This window comes from Desmodus rotundus, chromosome 12 (assembly GCF_022682495.2).
Source record: "Desmodus rotundus isolate HL8 chromosome 12, HLdesRot8A.1, whole genome shotgun sequence".
In the NCBI taxonomy this organism is placed as follows: Eukaryota; Metazoa; Chordata; class Mammalia; order Chiroptera; family Phyllostomidae; genus Desmodus; species Desmodus rotundus.
The window spans coordinates 3,830,109-3,855,390 of NC_071398.1; the positions used below are offsets into that span (position 1 = coordinate 3,830,109).

The 25,282-nt window shown below is 58.3% G+C and overlaps 1 protein-coding gene across 1 annotated transcript in view; it reads left to right on the forward strand.

Moving 5' to 3' along the window:
* Positions 1 to 25,282, forward strand: part of NKD1 (NKD inhibitor of WNT signaling pathway 1) — a 62,614-nt gene that overhangs the window by 15,566 nt on the left and 21,766 nt on the right. The window contains exon 4 of the mRNA XM_053915930.1: positions 23,869 to 23,935. Within this exon, the coding sequence (XP_053771905.1) occupies positions 23,869 to 23,935 (67 nt within the window). The remainder of the gene's footprint in view (positions 1 to 23,868; positions 23,936 to 25,282) is intronic.

Genomic DNA, 25,282 nt, shown 5'->3' on the forward strand with positions numbered 1-25,282 from the left:
CAGCTTGGGGACGGCATCCAAGTTTACAGAATGGAGCCTGGTGCCCAGAGCCTTCGGGTAAATATTTTGGGAAGTTGGATTCTGTAGGCATTAGGGCCCATGGCTGGGCAGTGGGTGCCTTTCCATGACTAGATGGCTGAACTTGGACTCTGCTCACACAATGCCCTGCACGGGGGTGATGTGCTGAGACGTCTTAGCACCTAGAATTCCTGCCTCTTAAGACCCCCTTGTGCTGTGCCGCCACGCCCCCCGCCCCGCCCTGGGCATCCACACATAGCTTCTCCATTCCCTGCCAACACATCTGCCCCCTCTTTATCCTTGGAGCCTGGTTTCTTCTTTCTCACGCACCTTTAACACCCATTCACCACCCCACCCGGAGGCCCTCCCCCAAGGCTGCCCCCCTGGTTCCTAAAAGCCTTCACAGCGCTTTGCTGACACTCCTGTGTTCTGCTCTGGGTTGACCGACTCAGATAGGTGGGCCCTGGACAAGATCCATGTTCTCATGCCTCAGTTTCCCCATCAATACAATGGGATGGCAATAGCAGAACCCCCTTTCTAGGGTGGTGGGGGGAAGCCTCAGGGTCTGGCAGGCAGTAGAGTTTGGTAAAGATCCCCCACCCCCACCCCACCCCATGATAAACTGCTCAAGGGCGGAGGCCAGTTTTTATTCATTGTTGTGTCTGCTTGAGAGTTGAGAGCCCTGCACCTTGTCTGTGAGCCCAGGGAACCAGAGGGCTAGGCGGGTGGGGCGCTCCAGAGGGCTCCCTGCTGGAGAAGGTCTCTCCAGCTGGGTTAGAGCTCAGGGGACACAGTCCATCGGCCACTGGCGTCCCACGGCCACCGAGCATGTGAAACATGGCTAATTTCAAAGGCTTAGCATGCAAGCAAAGAATATAAAATTTGTCATTAATCATTGTTACAATGGTTATATACAATGAATGATATTTTAAATGGCATTGTTTTAGATATATTGGCTTGAAGGACATTATTAAAGTTAATTTCACTGTTTAAATGGGGCTGCTGGAAACAGCAAAGTTACACATGGGCTTATATTCTGCTTCTGTTGGGCGGTGCTGGCGTGGGCTCCAGACCCTTCTGGACTCGCCCCGAAGGAGTCAAAGCTAGTTCTTGGGGGCAAAAGAAATCTCACTCTTTTTGAGGTATAAAGCCCAGATATACATATTGATCTTTATAAACAGATACACAGTATATCTGTGCTGTTAAAATCTCACGGTGGGGTGGCTAAGGAAAAAAGCCTCCCTAAGCTCCGTGTGGGGTGGGGACCAGATCATGAAGGAGAGGACACCCTGCTCCTGCACGAGCCAGCCCTGCCTCAGATGCTGGCTTTGCCCCTAATTAGCTGTGTGACCTGGGGTGAGTTACCTAGCCTCTCTGGGCCTCTGTCTCCTCACCCCAACTGGGAGTAGAAATGTACCCCGCCCAGCTGTTGTGTAGATTAAATAAAAACACCCGTGGAATACTTTGCTCGGTACCTGGCGCACAGAAAATAGGTAATAAATAGGACCAGTTATTATGGTTATTCATATCAATATGCAGGTAACAGTAATATGATTAATATTTAGTGTCTGGAGGCCAAAGAGGGTAGGGCTTCCACTTCTGGAATTTACACAGTGACCACAATGTCTGGTAGCCTGGGTTTTTCCATCTGGAAAACGTGTTGCCAGGGACGACCGTATGTCTGTGTAGCGCTGTGTGCTGAGCGAGGGTGTGCCGGGACTCGGGGGTTGCTGCCCCCAGAGCTGGCTGTGGTGGTCTTCACTGGGCTCCCAGCAGACCGTCCTGGCTGGGTGGGCATCCAGCTGTCGAGGCTGGGCCAGGCTGCACTGGGCATCGCCTCTCTGGGGCCTCCTTCCAAGGGAGAGCTGGGAGGAAGGCGGAGGGGACAGAGGGGTTACCCCCCATGGACAACTGGATCACAGGTGCCTTTTAAGGACTTAGAAATTGTCAGTGCCTTGGGGACTGCAGAAGGCAGCCTTCCAATAACAAAACCAAATTCCTCTTTCGAGGTCGCAGCAGGAGAGACACAGATGCCTGGGCTGTACCCAGCGGTGATGTGCAGGGTGTCTTGGGCAGTTGGGTGGGGGTCTCAGGAGTGTCAGGTGCCTGGAGACCTGAGTCTCCACTGCGTGGTACCTCCTGGTGTCATGCACACATTCAGACGTACCCTGCCCTCTTCCTGTGGGACCTGTGGGTGCTCCAGGCCTCGGGGCCTCAGAGCCTGCCCTCCATTCACCTGTTGCTCAGTCAGAACCTGGAGGGGACTCCTCCCCTCCATCAACTGAAGAGCCAACAGGTAACTTTTACCAGTTCTATGACTCAGTGAGTCTCAAATTTGTCCCCTACTGGTATAAGCCCCCATCACATCACATGGGGAGGAATCCAGCAGCTTCTGACTTATCTTCCGTACATCAGCCAGGCTGAGTATACAGTGCCAATGTGATTTGACAGAATCATGCTCCGACAGAAATCCCCGCTGTGACTTCCAGAGGCCTTTAGTGGGGTTGTCGGGTCCCTCCCAGAGTCTACGAGACTGAGCAGTTTGCCCTTTCCCACCTCTCGTCCCTCCTGTCTTCCTCCTCACCACTCGGGTTCTGATTTAAACACACCCGTCACACCCCCACCTCAGGGCCTTTGCACATGCTGTTCTGTCTGCTTGAGATGCTCTTCCTGATACTCTTTGCCCGGTTCTCCCTGAGTCACTCTTTGGGACTTGCTTCCATATCACCCCCTCCGAGCAGGCTTCCTGGAGGCCCTGCTCAGAACCAGTTTCCCTCCTCACCATTGTTCCTGCTCCTTCCCTCGTCCTGGTCCTCATCCTGTCCTTGTCCTAGTCCTCGGTGCCCGGACACCAGTCCTCATTAGTGACTTATTCACGGGGTAACCAAGTGACAGCTGACCTCCCGCAGCAGTTACCCCGGCGCTCCAGGGCCTGGCACGGAGTGGGCACATGGCAGGGCCCACTGATCCGTGCAGACGGACTGGACACGGCTTCGCTGTCCGCTTTGGACCAGGCCTCCTCCTCCCTCGGCTGCGACCATCCTGTTTGTGAATGGGGGGCAGCGGGACCCAGTCACTTCTAAGTTGCCTCCATCCCGGACTTTTGAAGGAATTAACCTGTGCTTCGTCTGGGACCCCGCGAGTTACTCGGAAGGCTGGGTGTCGCAGGGTCCCGTGCCCCAGCCCCTCCCTTTGTGCCCTGGCTGGCCAGGGGCTCGGGGGGCTGCCCAGTTGTCCTCTGTGCACCAACTAGCCCTTCCCTAAACGTGGGTGCTCGGCACCCCTGGGGTTCCTCCTGTTACGCGGCATGGACACAGAGTGGCACTGGGGCGTGAGCTTGCCTGCCTCAGGCAGACCTGAGGCCAAAGCCAGCCTCTGCGGAGCCCAGAGGGTGCAGGCCAGGCCGGGCACTGACCTGCCTGCTCTCACGGGAGAGGGGCGGACAGTGGGCTCTGGAACCGGGTGAGTTTGCATCCTGCCGCCTGCCAGTTAGGTGACCTTAAGCCACTTCCCTAACCTTTCTGGGGCCTCAGTCTCCCCATCTGTGAGATGGGGCTTGGGTTGGCCCTCCCCTTGGGGCTGGTGTATGAATTCCACAGACCTTGTGAACCCTGGTGGCCTGGTGTAGACGTGGCCCTTGATACGGCTGCTCTTGTTATGATGAACAATTATTCCTTCGCGATTGCTTCGTGCCAGGGAGAAGGAGATAGACGTTTTTCTCAAAATTTTTTCCCCCATGGAAAGGTGTTCGTGATTTTTTTCCCTCTGGACACCCCCTACCCTCAGCACCACCCTCTCCCTGTCCCTCCATTGTCCCCCCTGCACTCTGTCAGGTCTCCAGGTAACTCACTTCCTCCCCTTGAGGGTTGCTATGGAGACTGCCTTATGCCAAACTTGCCCTGTGGCTGGATGGGTGACCTGCTACCTCTGGCAGGCCCAGGGGCTAGGGTCAAGGGTAAAGGGGATGGGGAGGCTCATTTGGAGTCTGGGCCTCTGCCTTCCACCCCTCGAGCTGCCCTGCAGAGCTGGCAAGTGCTTTCTGGGGTCAGATCAGATTGGCCAGGTCTCTGCCATGCAGAAGCTCCCTGCCTGGACCACCATCTTGGCTGGGGGCTGGGAGAGCGGCCCATCCTGGCAGCCCTTTGGAATCCGAGACCCTTAGATGTGTGGCATCCGGGGAGATTAACACCCTCTCTGAGCGCAGCCTCTGAGCCCTCCGGAGTTTATGGGGAGTTTATGGGGCCGCTATTTGCAAGGCCGCAGAGTGACCTGGGGAGGTGAAGCACACAACTTCTGGGTACAACCCTGGTGATTCTGATTCAGTAGGTGTCCGAGGCCCCTTAGGGACACGGGCCAGGCCCGCCTCGGCCACAGGGACAGAGAGGGGAGGGGTGGCGCCCCGAAGAAGAGTGTCAGGATGTCATTACCCCAGGTCGGGGAGGGGTCCCAGCTGCACCAACGACAGCTGTTAACTATCTGTATCTGGGGTGTGGCCCAGGAGTCTCTTTAACACACACACTTATACCTATGTGTATGTCACGTGTGTATACACACCTCTACACTTCTGAATTTTATGGGTGCCTTATCCCAGCTTTTTGAATTAAACATTCCCACTCCCATTTTACAGATGGTAAAAGTCAGGCCCGAGTGACAAGGGACCTTCTTCCAGGTCACGAGTGTTGAGGCCAGAACTCGATATTGGGTCCTTCCTACCTCAGGACCACCCTTGGCCTCCCCTCGGCCTCTCCTGGGATCTGGTTTTCCTGCCTGTCCGGTGGGACCCGCCGCCTGCGGGGCGGACAGCACTTGGGGAGTGGGAACTGGGGTGCATGGGCCACCCCTCCGGACGCAGGGGTCCCCTGGAAGTCAGGGCTCGGGGCTGAGGTTCCTGGGAGGGCCTGTTTGGTTTGGTCGACATTTCCGAGCGATGCTGGGCCCCGCTGGTGCTCTGGCCGAGACGACGCAGCCGTCTTCCCCCAGGGACTAAATTTAGGATTCCTCAGCTGGTGGCCGGGCCTCGTCTTGTTTTTGGAAAGTGTCCATTTTGTTCCTCCCGCTGCCGGTGGCCAAAGCTCAGGCACAGCCAGGGGATGGTCCTGCCCGGTCCCCACTCACATGTTCTGACCTGAATTGATCCTGAGTGGGTCCTGTCCGAGTTCCTTAGCAGCTGGCCCCCAGGCCTGGTGTCCGCGGGCGGGAGGGCCCGCGCTCGGGGTGTGCCAGGAGCCGGGGGTCCCCTCCCCGCTGTGCCGCAGGCAGAGGCCCTCTGACGGAGGCGCCGGCGTTTTCTTTGGCACTCGGCGAGCCAATGGCTCCCTCTCCCTTTTCTTCTGAGCCCTGTAAAAATAAAAAGTTAAAAAGACCCTCAAGTTTGAACAGTAAAACCAAATACATGAAACCAAGCTGTTTCCATGAAGGGGCCACGGACCGAACACCCAAGTTTGAAACTTCCTCCCGTCGGAATTTATGGAAGGCTTGGAAACTTTTCCTTTTCCCTTTAAACATCAGAATTGGCTCAGGGCTTTCTTTAAAAGCATAACCCTGGTGCCGCTCACAGCTTGATTTAATACAGCTTGAATACAATAGTAACTTCTGAACCCGCTCTCTTCAGAGAGACATGGAAAGTTGTTTCATGACACCAGTAAGTGGGATTTTTTTTTTCTGTAGCCAAGAAGTACATTCTAAGATTTATTAGATTCTCCACCTCCCTCCTCCTAGTAACCCAGATTTTCGCGGGAAGGGAAGGAAGCTTTCTCAGAACAAGTTCTTTAACTAGGGGCTGAAAGATACGGAGACCAGTCCCGGGGGGAAATGCAGGCTCTGAAAGACCCGGCGGCGGCCAGAGGCCAGGTTCATACGTGTTTGCCTCACAGACCAGAACCTCAGGGCCTGGGCCTCAGGAGCCACAGCAGGAGCGTAATTGTATTTCGGCGGGAGGGGGCTGAGTGGGGCGGGTTGGTCAGTCAGTCCCCGGGAAAGGGCTTTAGAAAAGCCAGCGTTGTTTCAACTGCATCCCCCAGAAGCAACCTGGGTCCTTGTCTGTTTCTGCCTTTGTGTGTGAGTCTCACGTCTGGGGGCTCCTTCGCAGGGCTGTGGGGTCCAGTCTGGCCTTTGGGGAGCTCAGGGGCTCCAGCGTTGAGAAGGGGGCTGTGCCTGTCCTTGTTTTCCCTCTGGATGAGGCAGAGGCTCGGCTGGCGACCTGCACACACGTTTTTGGCTCTTACGGCATAAAAAAATTATTTTTAATTCATTCGCTGCCAGCATGGAAAAATTGGGCATTGTACACAAAAATCCAGATATGAGAGGATGGGAGACCTGGAAATATCAGGCCTCCCTTTGGGTGTAGCCACCTTGGGTGACAGGAGCAGGGAGTGTCGGCTGTCACAGCTTGGGGGCGGGTGCTGCTGCTGGTATCTGGGGGGTAGAGGCCAGGGGTGCCCTAAACATCCATGGTGCATGGGACAAGCCCCCGGCCCCCCATCCTGCATCTACAGTGCTAGGGTTGAAAAACCCTCCTGTGGCGAGCCTGTGGGTTCTTTTGGCTTCCAAGCCCACTCCTGGCTTCTGGAAGATCCCAAGTTCCCCAGATGGGTTGCTAGCTCCTTGACTTACTCCAACCTTTTGTTCAAAGTTGATACTCACTGGCCCTCACACCTCCCAGGAGCTCATTGGTTGAGTGGGCAGAATACACTCGGTGAATCACCATTTACTTTTTCCAAAATGAAGTTTTATAACTCATTCTTGATCAAGGTAGCAGGCCTAACGGAGCCCCCAGGGGGCTTCAAGCTGACCTCTATCTGGGGGCTTCCCGATGAGCTGCATTGCTCTTGCTCTGAGCTGCCCCCGGTGAGGAGTTGTTTCTCGGCCCTCGGCGTTTTTCCTTCTCTCTCCTCCTGACTGGGATGGGGCGGCCCTAGCTGTTATACAGCAAATGACCCTGGATGCTGCAGTGGGGGTTCCGTCCAGCGCCTGCGTCCCAGTCTGACGCAGGTGTCTTGGCTGGAAGGCGACCGCTGCCCACAGACGGATGTAGTGGCCCTGGCTCCTTCCATCTGTTGGCTCATTCATCTACCAGGGTGTCTGAGCTTCCTGCTTCCAGACGCTGGAAGGGGAATGAGAGAACGGAAAACCCTACCTGCTCCCACAATCCCTGGGTGAGTGCAATCCCAGGCCTCTGTGGTGCAAGGAGTGCTGGGAAATGCAGTCCCATCTGGGCAGCCGCCTCCCCGCGACAACCCACACTGCCCCAGCCCCACCGTGCATCCCTGTGCCCTGTGCAGAGGGGCTCCTGGTGCCTGGGCCTCCTTTTCTGTCGACTTCCTCTGCTGGCCCTATTTAGCTCCTTGTTCCAGAAGCTTCTGCCTATTTTCCCACTTGAGCAGTGTTGTCCTGGGCTGAGAGACTCACACCTAGGTTCCTGTCCCCTCCCCCTGCTGTGGCTGTGGGTCCAGTTCTGAGGAACGTGTGAGACCAGCATCTCATGGTTCTGAAAAACCCCAGAGGCCTCCTGCGGGCTCAGTCCTCCTGGGCCGCTTGGAGCAGGCCTGGCTGCAGCACCGGCTGTGTCCGGGCCACTTGCTTTTGTGACGCCTCCCCTTGTTAGGGGCTGGGTTTGTCTCTGGGGACACAGGTGCTGCCGGCCCCTCTGCGGAAGTCCCTTTACACCCATGGGCCTCAGCTGTGAAAACCAATAAAGACAAAGAAAGCCCTGGCCACAGGTCACATGGGCCATCTCTTAGGCAGCTCCCCCGACCCCCCATCCTGCCGTCCTGCCTCTACGCACAAGGCACTCTGTCCGTCCCCATCTCGTGGGTGGTGCCTTCCCTCGTAGGTCTTTCCAGGTGGGTTTTTGTTTTTAATTCTGGTTTGTGAACAGAGCCCATTTCTGGAAGGCGCCTTATTAGTGTTATGACACCCTGATGGGTCCCCCTGATGGCCTGGCCACTCTGGGGTCCCACCGCGTGCCAGGCTCATAGCTCACCCCTTCCCGCCTGTCCCCAAGGAGAGGCAAGGGCCCAGGGCTGGGGGCAGGGCCTTCGCCGAGGCTGAGGCTGAGGCTGTCTGTGTGTGCGGGAGGTCGGGGAGCAGGTCCACGCACGGATGCAGTACCTGTGCCGAGTGAACGCAGGACACGGCACCCGAGATGGCAACAGCACCAAACCCTCCAGCTCTGGGTCCTAAGAGTTCCCTGGCCAGACTAGCCTGAGACACAGGAGAATGAACAGGTCACTCTCTTTTCTTTGGGCAGAGATTACAAATTGGTGGCCTGATTCTAGCCCCCGGGAATGTTTTCTTTGAAAAGAAATGGGGGGCGTTCATTTCTGGCTTCTTTTTAAAAATCAGAAAGCTGGTAACGGCGTCTCCTCCCAGTGGCCTTGGCCTGGAGCTGAGTGGGGCTGGGCCTCCGGACAGGGCGTGTGTCCCCTGCCCCCTTCCCGCCTCCCCGAGCCCCTGGTGCCCACCAGTCCTGATTCTCCATGTCCCTTCATCACTGTTATTGTGTATGTTTTCCTACAGAGATAGGGTTATTTTAAATAAATATTTGCATTTCTCTCATAGGAAAACATTCTATCAAAGATTAGGGAGGGGGGGCGGGGGAGGGGAGATGAGCCAAGATGGTTCTTTGTTTGAAGGAAAACGAGAGAGCGCCTGTGTCTTCATGGACACGGGAGTGTCTCTGTGCTTCTGATGCAGACACTGGCCCCTCCGCCTACAGGGCTGTAGCTTGTGACACCTGCCCTACACTGGCTGGTGTATTGCTTCGCGCGGGGTGGTGTTTCCCAAATATGGTATCCCGCCTGGAATTCCAGGGGAGAAGTGAGTCTGTGCTCACACAAGTTTGGAAAACAATAGATACAACCACAAGGAAACAAGCTGCTTGACTGCAGGAGGCCTCAGAGCCTTGACTGTACCGAGGGGCGCTGTGAATCTCGGGCGCGGGGTTGCAGTAGAACTCAGTGTTCCCTCCATTTGGTGACCAGTGTCCCAGCCTTGTCTGGAGGGTTCGGTGCCACCGCTGCCTCGGGCGCCGTCCCTCGCGTTCATTTGGCCCATGTGCTGCGTTTATGCATGTAGCTACGCTCATGCCAGAGGCCTCCAGGGCCTCTCGAAGACGCAGACTTGGTTTTGCCTTCTGCCCGCTCCTCGCTGAGGTGTCGAGTCCTCCTGGCCATGAGGGGTCCCCGCTACTTGCTTCGAAGCAACTAGGTTGAGAGAGCTGGCTAAACACCAGTGCCCACTCTCTGTGGTCGGTTTGTGGCTCTGGGTACTTTGTGGGCTTCCACAGAGCTGGTGGCCTGTTTTTCTGATCCAGGGTGATGTTGGGCTGTTTTGCAGTGCCCCTCGGCGGCTGTGAGCCTGCTGGGCTCGAGGTGTGGAATCCGGGGAGGGCGGGGTCATGGGGGGGGCGCTGTGAGTGCTGTAAGGTGCCTCTCTTGCCCAGCAATGCATTTGTCTCTCTGCCCAGCTCGGAGGAAGGCAGCTTCTGGACCAGATGCCAGTTCTGATCTGTGGGCTCGCTGGGATGTCTCTGAGAAGGCCAGAGTGCATTGCCCGCCCAAGGATGTCTCCGCTAATTAGTCCATTAGAGCCGATGGGCCTCAGATCGTGCATTTGGAGCTGTCTGCTAATTATGCCTCGACTGTGATTTTAGTTAAATGATTAAGGGCCCTCCCAGGGCTGCTTGTCCCTGCAGCAGTCCCCCGGGCTTCCGCCCAGAGCTCTCGCCAGGATGAGATTCTGCTCTGTCCTGGGAGAGACCCGCTGCCTCCCAGGGCCCCGGGGAGGCTCAGTCTTTCAGGCGGCCACTTCCAGGCTGAGGTCTTTGCAAAGCACGCGGTGGGCTCACACCTTCCAGGCGTCCTGTGTACGTGCATCAAGGGGAGCAGTGCTGTTCCCCGGTCAGCTCACACATTCGCTCTGGACGGGGCCTCATGGCGTCTGGGTACCAGCAGGGATTCTGGGGTCCAGAGCCTGCTGCTGCCTTCGCCTGGGCGTTCACCCCAGAACTGCCTGTGGACCTGGTGGGAACGCACATAGTCAATGTAGGTGCTGTGGGCCCTTCCCGGGCCTGCTGTGCGTGAAGGTAGGAGGCACACTCCTGCCTCCTCCCCACTCCAGGCTGTGTGCAACCGCCGTGGGGTGTTGGGCTGGGTGGGCTGCACGTAAGAGGTTGTGGCGAAGCGGCTGCATCTTCTTTGTCACCCTCCCACTGAGAGGTGCAGTTTATTCCCTACCTAGAGTCGGGGCAGGTCCTATAGAAGGCTCTGGAAGGAACCCCTAAGAAGGCCTGGAAGCTTCTGCTCCTGTGCTTTTGAGAGCCCCGAGCAGTGTGGCGACCTGGTGGGGGGAACCCTGAGGAGAGGTCACAGGGACGGAGGGAGGCCCAGGTAGTCCAGGGGCTCAGCCAAGCCCGGCCTTCTGGCCACGCCTGTCGAAGTCCCAGACACAGAGTAAGCTCTTTTGGGGGCTCCAGGCCAGCCTCCCTCAGCAGGCAGCCACACAGAGACACAGGTGCTACCGGCAGGGGTGACCGGCTGAGCCAGTCAACCCACAGCCTCAGAGGAGGTCGGAGGCGGCAGCAAAGCCACGAGGTATGGGCCTCTTTGTTCCCAGCCGCAGAGAACCACACTGAGGTGTGGCGAAGCACGGGCTTGCGTGGAAGAAAGATGCCCAGCCCCAGCACGCACTAGAGCATCACCTCACAAGTGCGGAAGGGTGTGGGGAAGAGCAGGAAGCAGTCTCATTTAAAGCACACGGTGCGCAGGTGTGACAGGGGCTGCGGTCGCTACTCCAGATGCGCTGGGTCCCTTTGTGGGTGTCGCCAGAGGTCTGGGATTCAGAGCCTGGTCCGAAGGCAGACGTTCACTGGCAGCTCCGCGCGGAGGGCAGAGCGTTGACTTCAGTGGCCTCCCCACCCAGGCAGTGTCACCGTTCACCCTGTGCGTCCCAGGAGCCTTTCCCATGTCAGAGGAGAGTGGGCCGTGGAGACTGTGTGTACGAGCATGCTCGTGTCTGCCTATGTCCAGCTACATTTCATATGTACATGTGTCCGTCAGGCTGGCTGTTGCTCGGTCACAAGCCACTCCAGGGCTGAGTGACTCGGAACAGACATCGGTTGGTTATTTGTCACGCAGCTGTGGAGTAGGTGAGCGTTTTTTATTGATCTGGGCCAGGCCTGGCCGGGCCGACCTGGGTTGGGCTTGCTCATGCTTCTGAGGATGGTCTGCAGGTCCACTGGCAGCTGCCTGGTCTGGGACAGAATTGGCTGGGACATGCTGAGTCCTTCCTGAGCGGGTCACCTCCCTCTAGCAGGCCAGCCCAGGCATTTCCCATCAGTGACAGGCGTCCCAGAGAGGAAGTGGAACACCCAAGCGGCTTATCAAGTCTCTGCTTGAATTGCATTTGCTCTGGTCCCATTGGCCGGGGCAGGTCACATGGCTGAGCCCAGAGTCAGTGTGGGAGGGCACCAGCAAAGGGTGTGAACAGATCGGGCCCCCACGGTAGGCCAAGGGGTTTCTTGACCACAGACCCTGGAATTGCCACTTTGCAGAGGTGGAACTTACATCGTTATTCAGCCCGTTTTCTCATCTATGAAAGGGGTGCCTTTTCGGAAGGAATGTTGCAAAGGATGAGAAGAAGGCAAGTGGAAAGCACGAGGCACAGAGTAGGCACTTGGCAACTGCCAGCAGTTACAGTGGTCAGCCAGCCCACTTCTAAGTGACCCTAGGTCACAGGCACATGGTCACTGGTTGCTATGGGAGCTGGCTGGTTTCTCTTCTTGGGCCTACATGGACAAACAAGGCGTCTGCTCCACCTACAGGGGCCCCACTGATACTGTCCGTACTTGGGGACATCAGGGGCTCCTGGTACCCCAGCCCCATCCTGCAGCCCCAGGGTCCCCATGGGCTCTGGGCTGTTGTCTGTAGGTGGGAACAAGCCCCAGGCCCCCAGACCTAGGGTCCCAGATGGCGGCCTGGCCCAGGTGTCTGTGGCTGGCTGCGCAGAGCCGCCTGAGGAAGGGGACTGCCATGGGGCGCTGCGGTGGCATTTTCCCTCAGGTCCCCCGAAGGGTCAAGCATGCTGCCACACTCAGGACGTGCTGCTTTGGAGAACGGAGAGAGTTCGTTTTCATTCCTTTTCCCTCCAAACTTGGCCTTCCCAGGGATTTTGCTCCAGGGTAGGGAAACCTGTCATTAGAATTAGATTTGGACCATGTGGGGCCGGCCACCATTCTGGTGCTGAGGGGCCAACAGGGGTGGCCCATGTCCCTCACTGGCATTGGTACCCAGTATGTGGCTTGGACCGGGGCTGGGACCCTGGCAGCTTCAGGGTCCTCTGCTCAGGAACTGGCGGGGCCTTGGTGGGAGCACGGGAGGAGGCACCCCAGCAGCTGGGCTGTGTCAGCCTCGGGGAGACATGGTCCCGGCCAGCTAAGGAATTCTGGGCCTGAGTCGGAGGAGATGAAGCTGCTTTGGCCGCACATCCCGGGCCCTGGAAGGATGTGAGCACCCTGGGCAGCAGGCCCAGGGGGGCTTGGGGCTGGAATGCCGGGAACTGAAAGCTGGCCTGACTTCTGAGGCCTGGGGAGCTGGCTCTCCAAGGCCCTGCTGCCTCCAACATCCAGCTGCCAGGCTTCTGCTCAGGCAGGGCCTCCCCTCCTCTCCGTGTCGCCCCCACCCGCCCCCTCCCCTGCAGCTCCCATGCCCCCTCTTGTGCCTCAGCCTCCCCGCCCCCTCATCAGGCTGCACAGTGTGTCTGCCTCGATTGCTTCCTCTTCTCTCCAATGACAGTTGTCTCCGGAATCTGCAATAGTAGTAAAAATAACAGCAGCCGGAGCAACAGTGGCGACAGCTACCGTTTATTGAGACACTTCCACGCACCACAGGCGTGCTGAGTCTGTTGTGTCCGGGATTGCGTCGCGTCTGTGGCGACTGAATGAGCGTGCCCGGGAGCTCACCTGGCCTTCGTATTGCACGGGTGCTGCTGCCCGCCGTGTGTGTGCTTGTCAGAAACAGCGCCCACTCTGTGCCAAGCTCTGGGGAGCTCTTGGGGTCTTCCCGTTCCAGACACGCCTTCCAGAGTGGTCAGTTCACACGTGGAGCTGCGGTTTCTGCTCCTGTGGCCCGGTGCCGGGACCTAGCAACCCCTTGCACAAGTCAGGCCTGGGCCCGACGGCGGAAGCAGAAACGCCCATGTGCATTCATACCTCCTGCGTGTCCCATCAGCAGATGCTGAAGGCGGTCACAAACGGTCATCCCTTTTTGGGGAAGGAGGGGCGGCCATCCTTCCCTTCTGTTACAAGTACGTCTTCGTGTACTTTTATTTATTGCACTAACATTTCTACAGAGCTTCTGACGAGCCAGGCTCCATTCTCGGTGCTGTGCAAATATTACCTAGTTTAGTCATCACGGCAACTCTGGGAGGTAGATGTTATTTCCCTGTGCCACAAAGGAGGAACTGAGGCACAGGGAACTTGAACTCCTTGCCCAGCATCACACAGCTGCTCGGTGATGGAGCCGAGGCCCAAACCCTAGGCTGTCTGGGGCAGAATCTGGGCCCCATGCCATTTGCGGCCTCACTGCGAGCTCAAGGCCGTTAGCACTCAATCAGCTGCAAAGCTAACCTGATAGTTATTGTTTTTTGAGGCACACATTGTGAGGCGGAGGCCACTGGGGTCCTCCGCAGGTGTTTCACGTAGGCACGTGTGTGCCCTTCCTTCCTTCCACGCAGGGGCTAGTTCGCTGTTCCTGAGTCTGAGCTACATGGCTTTCTGTGGTCACCATGGCACCCTGCGTGGGTCTGGACGTCAGGGCCAGAGAGCGAGGTGCGGGGCTGATCCCCAGCATGGTGGGGGGACACCTTCAGATCCGCAAGTTACCTTGCTGCGCCCCGCAGCACAAATGCTCCTGAGACAGGCAGTCCGTGGCTCTGTGAGTGCGTGGTGGCCCTTTGGGGGGGTGGCCTAAGACAGGAGAGGGACGGAGGTCAGGGCCTGGCTGAACTGACCCCATCATGAGCCCATGGGACTGTTGTAGCAGGAAAGCCTTTGGGGAAACTGAGGCCTCATGTGAGGCTCCCCGGCAAGCATTTTCCCTCACCGTAACCACTTGGGTCCCCTGGGAAGGACTGGGAAGGTAGGGTGAGACCACAGAGGGGTGTGAGTTGGTCGGGAGTGGGGAGCCCCTAAGGGCTGCAGAGCAGGAAGGGATCCTGTGAAAACAACAGGCAGTGTGCGGTCTTGCATGGAGTGTGAGCCGAGGTGCTGGTGTGGCAAAGTGTTCTTCAGGTAGCCAACCTCAGGCAGAGGGCTGGCTGAACCAAGAAATCAGGTGGGGAGGCTGCCCCGGGGCAGGCCAGGGGAGCTGCGTGGGACAGGGCCGAGCTGCCCCAGGGGATGCTGTCTGCTCGTGTGTGTGGACGCCCTGGGCTGTGTGGAGGATGTAGCAGCCTTGGGCTCAAGTTGGAGAGGCCCCGCGCACCTGTCCAATTTGCATTCTGGGCAGCGACTCAGCTGCGTGGAGGACAGAGCTAGCTGGGGCTGCAGGAGATGCCGGGCCTGTGTTTTGAGCGGCAGCCAGGGCTGGGTTCTGGAATAGACCCCCAGCCCAGGTCCAATCCAGGCTGGCCCCAGATCAATGAAAGCCGTCACAGGGCCAGCACACTGCTGCAGCAGCCTGGGAGCCACCGGGCTGGGCGGGGCCTCTTGGTGTTGCTGTCCCCAGAGTCACTACTAGCTCTGAGAACATTATCAGCATGTCCTAGCCTGCCAGGGGTGGGACTACCCCTGCCGGGCCCCTCCTCCATGGTTCACAGTCCCTGCTCCACAGCTCACCCAGGATGCTTTTAAGGACACAGAGGAAATACAGCACCTGCCAAGAGGGGAAAAAGGAGGGGCACCTGTTTACTTCTCTGGCTGCTGTCTGTTCTAGACGCTGGACCAGCGCTGTAGGGCCTTCAGGGACGAGGAAGAAGTGTACGGTCCCTGTCCCGCGTGAGTTTGTCCAGCCACGCCGGGGACACTGGTGCTCCATCAATAATGCAGAGTGCAGAGGACCACAGTGGGCAGTGCAGGCGGCCCGGCGGACCACCCTGGGTCTGGGGCCCTGGGACAGCTGCTCCAGCTGAGGCCCGGTGTAGGAATTAGGAAGTAGGTAGGAGGGGAGAGTCAGGGGGGCGTCGTGGACAGGGGCAGGGAGGGGTGGGGGGGACAGGATGGAGGGCATGCACTGTGGGGGCAGGTGGAGTGGCTCGGGTTGTGGGTGTGCCTCCTGCTGGTCCCTTTACCCATGACAGTCCCAGTCACTCTGGTTGTCTTGGTCTGATGGCTCGTACGTCCCCTTTCACTCTCAAAAGTGTCCCAATTTGGGCAGCAAAATTGTATGGGACACAGGTACTAGGATCTTTGCTTTATGCGCGAGGAAACTGAGGCTCACAGAGACTTGAATTAGTTGTGTGAGGCGCTGGAACGAGGTGGGGGCTGAGCTGGGGTGGGAATGGAGCCTGTCTGACCTTGAAGCCCAGACTTTTCTGTGATCCCACGCTGCCTTCCACAGTAAAGGATAAAGTTGTAGACATGTGCCACCTGCATATTCTCTGAGCACAGATTCTGCCCAGCATTGTGCCAGGGGTGGGAGGGGTGAGAGAAGGCTGGACCGAGCAGGGCTCATTCAGCGGTTCATAACAGAAAACAAGCCAACAAACTTTGTTGGCTTAAACAAAGGGGGCAGTTCAGTGGTTCATTTAATTGAAAAGTCCAGGGAAACACTAGCTTCAGGTATAGTTTGATCCAGGCGCTCCGACAGTGTGGTCAGGACACATTTTCCATGGCTTCCCCTCCTGGACCTGCTTTCCTCTGGGTTGGCTTTTTTCTTAGACAGAGTCTCCCCATAAAGAGGTAAAATGTTCTCAGTGTCAGACTCCCACCCTCACCTCTTGCTAATGTCAGAATAAGAGAACTGACGTCCTGAGCTGCCTCTCTTAGGCCCAGCTTGGGCCCTGGGCCCTGCCTTGTGGCCGGAGATGCGCAGAGCTCTCATGGGTCAGGCTGGGATGTACATCCACGCTTGCGGTTTTGGGGAGACATCAGCTCTGGCTGCACCTCATGGATGGAAGTGGTGGAGGGGTAGGGCTTCCAGATAAAATGCAGGACACCCAGTTAAATTTGAATTTAGGCAAATATCAGTTTTTGTAGAAGTCTATCCCAAATACCACATGGGGCATATTTATACTAAACAAGGATGGACTCTGAGATGCAAATGGAACTGAGGGTCCTGTGTTCTTGCTGGTGAAGTCTGGTGAGCTTAGGGAGGGTGGTCCTCTGAGGACAGTCCAGGTGTTGCCAGGAGGAGGGATGGATGCTGGGGGCAGGGAGGGGGATGTTTGTCCAAGTCCCGGGTGCACACTGCAGAGGCAAAGAGAGGGACCAAGAGCTTCCCTTCAGCCCGAGTCCTCCTGAAGCCGCCGTCTGGGAAGGCAGCCCTGAGAACTACGGCTGTTCAGCGAGAGGGTTCCTGAGGGGTGAAGTGCTCAGAACGGGCTTCTGGTACTTGGTGGGGGGAGTGGCGGGTGGGAGAAAATGTCCATTTCCACGGGCTGCCAGTCTGGGCATGAAGGTCCCTGGCTTCTCGCCTAGCTGGACTGGCTTTGGGGTGAACGATGCCTTTGTCTGAGACTAACCAGCTTACTGTCCCCTCACCTGTCTGCTCCCTGTGAATTCACCAAATACATCGGGCTTCCTCCCACGGCCAGGGGGTTGTGCAGAGAGCCATCCGGTGTCAGGTGCTGCAGCAGAGCCTGAGGTGAGAGGTGAGGGTTGTGTGCCCGTGATGGGTGCATGGTGAGCTTCCAGGGGAGACCAGAGTTGGGGGGGAAGCGGGGCAGAGGGGCAAGAAGGCAAGTTAGGTGTGGTTTCAGGCAAAGTCTGGGCTTCTTCAGCCTGACCCTATGGAGCTCTCTGGAGTAGAACTTGTACCTCAGAGAGGGTGCCCCCCAGGGGTGAGGAGGGGTGAGGAAGCTGGGCTTTCACTGTCCTGCTGCAGGCAGTCACTGGTGTTGCTCAGGGCCTCCTGGGGACAGTGAGGGGCTTGAGTTCCGCTGCACCTGCAGACAAAGCCCTGGGGAAGTCCTCTGAAGAAACCTCACAGGTGCGGGACCGCAGTCTGAGGGTCTGGACTGGCTCCCGGGCTCCCGGGCTCTGGTGCAGCTGAGCAGCTCCCATTTTTATTTCCGCCCCACCGTGGGGTCTGATCTTTTGCAGCCTGGTTTGGGTGTTCTGATTCTGACGGTGCCTCAGCCACTCTTGGACTTTGTGACCCTGGCAAGTCCTGTCCCTTTTTGAGGTCTCAGTTTCCCCACCTCTACTCTGATAGATTCTTCACCCAAAGTTCGCAAAAAGCATCAACATGCTGTTTTATTTCCATGACGTCTTTTTTTCTGGGGGAAACTCTCAGGGGTTTGGACTTCCTGCAGGTCTGAACCTCTCAAGGGCTCTGGTCTGGCCCCGACATCCTGGGACATGCCAGGTGTCACATCCCAGGAGCCCTGGCCTTGCTCCCAGGAGGCCTTGGTCCCTCCCAACCGCACCGTGCTCTTGCCTCCCCTCCCGGAGTCTCAGTCTCCTCCTTGGTGAAAGGGGTGCTCCCCTTTGCTGACCTCTTAGGGCTGTTGGGTGAGTCAGGTGACTGAGGCAGGCAGGACAAGATGCAGGTGGGGTGGAGGGAGCCCTGCTGTGAACTTCTCCTTGCCCCTGGGCCCGGGAGCCCCTTCAGACCTTGGGTGCTGGCCACATGGCATCTCCCAGATCTCCATGGACTTCCCAGGGGACCCCTCTGTGGCAATGGTGGGGGGGACCCTTTTCAAAAAATAATTATTGTTGTAGACTGTCGCTTGCCCGAGAGTAGAAACGGTTGGACTGGGCGTGTGGTGTTGGGGTGGGGAGCAGAGAGCCGCTGCGCCCCCCCAACTCCCGGTCCCAGCGACAGCCCATCTGACATGCCCAGCTGGCCTCATGCCATTCTTGGAATCAAAGCCTCGTCTGCATTACATGACCACAAAAAAGGGTCCTGCCAGCGCCCAGCTTCCCTGCCTGCACAGCCAGGAGCGGTGCAAGGCTGGCAGTTTCTTGCTGTGGGCTCCTCTCGGCCTGTGTGCATGCGTCACTGGGTGGGGGAGCAGCGCGGCCTGGGGCAGAGAAGCTGTTGCTTCCGCCTATCCCCCCAGCAGGAATCAGAAATCTCCCCTTGCACTGGAAAGTCGCACGCCTCACCCTGAGACCCTTCCAGCCGACTCCCATGGGCGAGGCCTCTCAGGATGTGGGAACGGGAGGGTCTTGTTCCACCTCATTAGTGAGAAGAAGCAAGAAGCCAAACCTCTCATTCTGGAGGCTGAGAAATACCACGCTTCCTGGGGCTTCAGGCCGCACGGAGCCCCCAGTGGGGCTGGCCTGTGCCCCGGGCAGCGGTGCACACCCTTTCCCCACAGTGCCGGTGGGGACACCGTTCTTTGGTCAACAGATGACAGCGCTGTCTGTCATAAGCAGCCTGGCTCACAGCCACCCTGCTCAGCAGGGCACACACGCTGGACCCTGGCAGCAGACCTGGGGCCTGTCCCTGGGCCAGGAGCTGCTGGCAGAGGCTGTCCCAGCTGCTCCCTGATCCGAGGCCTGTCCTGTTATCAGCCTCACTGTTTGGCATGGTTGGCCAGCTGTGGGGCGGGTCCATGGCGTGCCACGTCAGGGGCCGGTGGGGTCAGCAGCATAGCAGGCAGAGGCATGGTGGACCAGTGGCCAGGCCAGAGGGCAGCTGATTGACAGACATGCACGCAGCATCACACACCCCCTGTCTCTCGTGTGGTGTGCGTGTGGCATGTCGGCATTCACAGATCTGCTGGGTTTTTTTCCAACCACTGTGAGGCGTTCCGCTGTGCAGACCTGGCAGTCTCCTCCATTCTCTTCTGATGAGTGTTCCGCCTGCTTCTGACGCTTGGTTCCTAGGGACAGTGTAGCTCTCAACATCACTGAACTTGAACGTGCCTCCCTGTTGCTCACGTGGGAGTGTGGGCCCAGGGTGGACACCGAGGCCTCAGCCCACTGGGCTCTTGCAGGACAAAATGCAAGAGTATTCCCAGCACATGTGAGGTAGGGCCCGCAGGCGGAGGACAGAGGGCTGTAGTTGTTGCATCTGACCCAGCCCTCGGTGTCCTGTCTCTTTAACACTTAGTCCCCCTTTTACAGAAGAGCAAAATGGGAGCCAGTGGGGTTCAGTGAGGTGTCTGCTGCCCCTCAGGTCCAGTGGGTTCCAGGAATGCAGGACCCTTGCCCCGGCTTGTGTTCTCAGCAGGGCCGGCCCACAGGGTGCGGGTTCCCCAGGACATGGGCTGGGCTGCTCTGCACGGCATTATGGGAAAAGAGAGCTCTCCAGGAACTTCTGGGGCAGCTCCAGGGCAGATTGCTTGGATGAAAGGGCTTCAGGATGGCCAGGTTTTGCCTCCCAGCTTTCGAGTGCCCTGCTGGCCGGTCCCAGCCCTGCACATTGCCGGGACCTCTGAGTTGTGCAGGTTTTGTGGGTACCAGGGGTTTCCTTTGAAACCTGTGGCCCCCACGTCTGTCAGCTCTTAGAGCCCAGGAGGATTGACAGAGAGCTGCTGGGGCGGGCGGCGGGCACGATACTAAGCTCAAGAGCATGAAGTGGCAAAGACAAAGAGGAGAAACCCCGACTGAACTGCGGCCCACTCCTAAGGCCCCGCTTTGATGTGGTTTCCGTCCCTGAGGCCTTATAAGGCATTGTGCCTGCGATTCTGGGCTCGGGGCTGGTGCTGGCTGCACACTCGGAGCCCAGGGGAGCGGGCCTCTCTGCCTGGGGCCCATGTGGGGCGGAGGAGGGCAGCGCTGGGATGCGGGAAGGAGGCCACCAAGCCCGACCCCCGGGCGGGGGACAGTGGGGCCTCTGGCTGGGTGAGGCAGGGGATCTGGGGAACCAAGAGGCCTTTGATGAGAACTTGGAGCAGAGCCTGAGGCCTGGACTCCAGAGGAGAGGGGGCCTGGGACCTGGTGGGGAGGAGTGCGGGGCAGAGGGATGGCTTCCTACAGGGCAGTAGTGCAGGGTGAGGGCTCTGGAGCCAGACAGCCTGCCTGTAGTCCTGCCCCTGACACCAGCCAAGTAACCTTGGGCAATCCCTTCACCTCCGGTGCCTGAGTTTTCTCACCTGTGAAGTGGGGGTAGTAACGGTGCCACCTCAAAGGGTTGCCGCGAGGATGAAATGCAAAGCACTGAGAGCTGTGTGCCAGGCTGGGGGCGTGTCTGCAGGTGTCTGTGGGGCACCTTGGGTCTGGCGAGCCTCGCCACGCCTCCCAGCAATGCTCTGGCGGCCACCTGACAGCCAGAGGGGATGCAGTAAGCAGTAACACTGCTCTCCTGGGCACAATGCTAAGCACTTGACTTCCAGTGGCTTACTTAACCCTCACTCACACCTGGTGCCTTGTCTGTGCTGTCCGTCCTGTGCACACATTGGAGAGAAGTCCCTTCACCCAGGTGGCCCAGCTTGAGCGAGACAGAGCTGGGATTTGAACTGCGGTCTCAGCAGCTCCAGTTCCATGCCTTGTACCCCCTGCACCCCATGCACAGGCGCTCCCTGTGCAACTCCTTGCTGCCAGGGGCCTGAGGGCCTTCCCACAGGGCTCTGCCAAGTCCCACACCTTGTGGGGAAGGGCTGGGGGGACCCTTGAGACCCTCCGGACAGATGGGATGACTTGGCCACTGACCCACAAGAGCCGCTGGCCTGGCTGGTTTTCTTATACTTTCTAAAGTGGGGTCCTTGGTCCCTGACGAGTGCCAGTGCTCTTGGCCACCTCTGTCCCCGTGCCCGCAGGAGTCCTGGTTTCACTGCACAAGTTCAGGCGGGGCGCTGGAGCCGGCGTGAATCGGGGCTCTGCCCCGCACCGGCTGGGGAGCCAGAGCCAGTCAGCTGGCCTCTTGGAACCTCCTCATCTCAGCGCTGGGCTGGTGGGGAGCCCTTTCTATGGAGGTTCTGGGGAGGGTCCCCGAGTGCTTGGTAAGTGACGCGAGTGGCTGCCATCAGTGTTACTTTCCTGTCTCACATGGCCCGTGAGGGTCGAGGGCCCTGTTTGTAGGAACAGACCTAGTAACAATTATACCTGTCCCTTTACAAGTCGCACATTGTTTTTATGAGCATTTATTCCTCGGGATATGGAAGGAGCAGGGCCGTTGGGACAATGAAAGGACTTAATATAATAAGGTACCCGGCACGGTGTTTGGCACCTAAGACATACACAAGAAGTGTCAGCTGTTGTATTATTGGTGTTGTGGTTTGCCACTGTGCCCATTTAACTGATAAGCAGGCTGAGGTTCCAAGAAGGCGGGGGCTGGCCCCAGTCTGGGGCGGGGGAGGCCATGGAGGCAGTTTGTGATCCTGGGTCTGGCTCAAGATCCCACGTGGCTTCTGGTCCAGCGAGGCAACCAACGCTTGAGGACCACAGACCCTGCCCCGCAGGGGCCCTGGGCCGTCCGGCTCCTCCCTGAGTGTCTGCGATGCGTTGGAGACCACGTGCTGAGGCGCTATCCAAGTGTGACACGGGGCAGAGTGTGGCCTGGCAGGAAGGGCCCCGTAGGAAGGGCCTGGCAGGAAGGGCCTGCCACAGCGCTGGCCGTGACTCTGCTGTGACACGTCCTGGGGGCTCGGTCCTCCCAGCAGACAGTCTTCACAGGAGGCACAGAAGCCGCCGTCAGAGCGACGACTGTGGACGCATCGTACGCCCTGCAGGGCATCGTCGTGGGGTCCCAGACGGCTGCTTTGTTGCTGGTGATGTCTGGAGTCTCTCAACTCCTCCACATTTCTGGTAGAAAAGGCACGAAGGCTCCAAAGTCTCCTTCTCAGAGATCCTGCTGGCAGCTGGCATCGAGGGGGGGCGGTCAGGACAGCGGCCGAGGTCGGCGCCCAGCCCCGCCCGCTCTCCAGCCGACCTCAGCATGCAGCCGTCTGCGGTTCCCTTGAAGAGAGTCACCGGCTCCTGGAATCCTGGAAGCAAGGACCGCCTGCCCGTCTTTCGTTGGAGGCGGCGTCTGTCTTCCTCTGGCATGAAAGACCGGCTTTAATTGGCTGCTGGGGCGTCCCGGCCATCTAGTGATGCCGCCCGAGCGCCTCCCTTTCCTGCCACCGTCCCCAGCTCCCTGTCGACTCCGGCTCTGTTAGCACAAACAGCCAGTTTACAAGCCCGTTCAGTGACTATAATAACGGGCAGAGGAGGGGAGAGAAGCCGTCCTGACTCGGGAATCAGGTGGCCCGCTTTTGAAGTCAGTAGGGCAGCGGGAGTCGGAGTGACCACCTTTTAACTGCCCTGAGAAAGAGCAAGGGCGGTGCCCCAGAGCGGCTGGAAAGAAGAAAGAGAGCAGAGAAGACCAGCCCTGACCCATAAAACGTGAGCTCTTTATCTTTAAAACAAAGCAAGACAGGAGAGTCGCCCCCAGCTGCGTCTGGGTGATGAGATCCACTGTACAAAGCAGTGAAAAATGTTTAATTTGATTTTTTTGTTAATCAAGATGAGCACTGGTTGTTCTTTGAAGCACCTGAGGTACAGGATTTTTTCCCCCCCCCGATTTTTCAAGGAGAGGGTGCTTTTTCTTTTCCTTTTCACTTTTTGGGTTTTTTTTTCTTTTTTTCCAAAAGGGAAGTTGGTGACAGCTGCTGAGTTGGGGCTTTTTTATCATCACTTTTCATTTTGCCGTTTGAGAAGTGCTACCCCCTCAGGAGAGAGAACCGTGGGCATCAGGAAAGAGAAAACAGTGTGATCTCCCCGAAACGCAAACCGCTTCCCCCAAAGGGGAGCGTTTCTCAAAGTGGGTTCCTCGGAAGACAAACCCCATGTCGTGCGTCTGAGACATAAAAGTCCGCAGTCTAATGAGGTTCCAGGAACGCGGCCTAAGCCGCCCCCCGTTATTTGGGCACTCAGTGTCCGTTGCCATAGTAAGCCCTGCAGTGAAGGACCTTGTTTAACTTTGTTTAAAATAATCTTTTTAGATCACAGAGCTCTGCTTGGCAGAAAACCAATACATACAGAAGACGGTTCGACAAGTCTTAGTCTGTTGTCTGGAGTTGTCCTGCCGGGCTGGGGTCAGACAGAGGGGACCCTGGTGGATGCCCCAGAACTTTCCCAGCTTATGGACCAACCAGGTGCTGCCTGCCAGCCTGACGTGGCAGCCTGAGCAGGCAGGGGGTTGGGGGGCGGACAGCCCTGCCCTCTGGGATGAGATCCCAGACACCTTCAGCTCACACGAAGGAAGGGACCAGACAGGGCAGGCACGGGGATCAGGCCAGTTACCAGAGGTGGGCTTGTTGGGGAGGCTCGGGAGGTGGGATTGAAGCCAGAGCACGGAGATGGAAGAGCCCACCTAGAGCCCCCAGCCTCTCTGTAAACCACCCCGACAGCCCGCCTGGGACCCTATGCTGGGGACGGGTGCACACTCGGGTGTCTTCCGGAGGCCCCCCCACCCCGAGCAGACTCGTGGGTCTGCTCAGAGGGATGCACGAGGGACGTTTTCCAATCCCGTCTTTGTCTGGGGTGGAGGGCGGAACTCTCTTTCTGGGGCAGAAGTGTGGTGCTTTGTGGTGGGCTGTCGGCTGAGAAAATGTACTTCCTGCAGAGCAGTGTGACTTTCCTGGGCTGACAGGCTCTGTCTCAGTTGGCCTAAACTCCCATCAGAACCATCAAAACAGGCGCCCTGCTTCCTTGTGACCAGCCAGGCACAGGTTCACTACTCCACCTTTTCTGTCCCAGGTCCAGGCGCCTAGCTGACCCCAATATGTCCTTAATGTCCCTGTCTTGTCTTCTTCCTCTAGGAGCTCGTGGGTGAGGTTTTCCGAGAAACACTCAGTGAGGAGGAAGAGGAAGACTTTCGACTGGAAGGTACTAGAATCCATTACTATCTTCCCAGAAGGCCGTGGGCGGGGAAGGGGCCATCTGGTCTACCACGTACCCTGGGTACTCTGTAGGAAATCTTCAGGCCAGGTGCAGGCCAGGACTCGGTGGGGCTGAGGGGTGAGAGGGAAGTGTGGCTTCCACAGTCCAGGCCCAGAGTGGAGCCAGGCCATCTGGGTTCACATCCTGGCCCTGCTCCATGTCAGCTGTGGGACTTGGGCAGGTCATTTGTCCTCGGCTCCTCCATTGAGGGGTGGCCATGGAGGCCCCTCACAGGCCCCTCGCACAGGCTCGGGCATGAAGTCAGCGCTCCCTCGGACAGCTGTGACGTTTCCCAGCTCTCCCTTCACTCACTCACCCGGGGCACACGAGAGTGGGTGCACACAGACCCCACCAGCCCTCATCTCCCTCCACTCAGCTGCCACGCCGCCTTTCTTTAAGGGGGAGTGCCATGTTGAAGGAAGAATTAGGACGCTAGGGGAGAGGGCTGGCCGCCGCTGGCAGGCTCACTTGGCTCTGGGCCAGCCACGGAGCCTTTCTGGGCCTTTCTCTCCGCATCTGTGGAAGGGGACGAGGGCCTTTACCTGCACGGCTCCCTCAGGCGGTGCACAGAACAGAGGCATTGGCCCGTGTTTGCTGAACAGGCTGGCGTTCCCACTTTCTGCTCGGGTTCGGAAGAGGGGGCTGCTGAGCGGGGGCTGCCTGACGACAGTGCGGCCCCCTCTGCTGAGGAGGGGCAGGCAGCTGGCCTGGAGGACTGGGGCCCAGGGGCCGCCGGGGAGAATCTCGGCCTTAGGGGTCCTGTGGGGCCTTGACAGGAGAACAGCAGTCCCAGCAGGTTCAGGAGGGGCGCCTGGGCCGCCTGAGGACTGTGGCCACGCCTGGCCTGAGAGTCGTTACACAGGTGGGACCTCAGGCCCGCAGAGTCCAGGCTCCCTTTCCTAGGCTCCCAGGTGATGTGTGTACAGCTGCCCTTTGAGAAGCGCTGCTTTAGGAGAGTCGCTCGGCTGCACAGGAGGCAGGCAGGGGACCTGGGTGTCTGTCAGGTCTGCTCACGTATGAGCAGGTCCTCCATGAAGGGGGAGGGGTCCACGGGCAGACAGCTTTGTCCAGGCGGTGGGGTGTTCTCTTTGACTGTGCTTGCCTGCGGAGCTGGTGGCTGCACGCAGGTGCTCCCCCCAGCTCCAGTGGTCACCCTCAACTCTGTAGACAGATGCCAGGACTTGGGGCCCTGGGAAGATCCGGGGAGTCAGGTAAAGGTCTGCAGGATGGAGCCCTGGAGGCCGAGGTGGCCCCAGACATGGGTTACCTGGGGCCCAGCACTTACTCTATTTG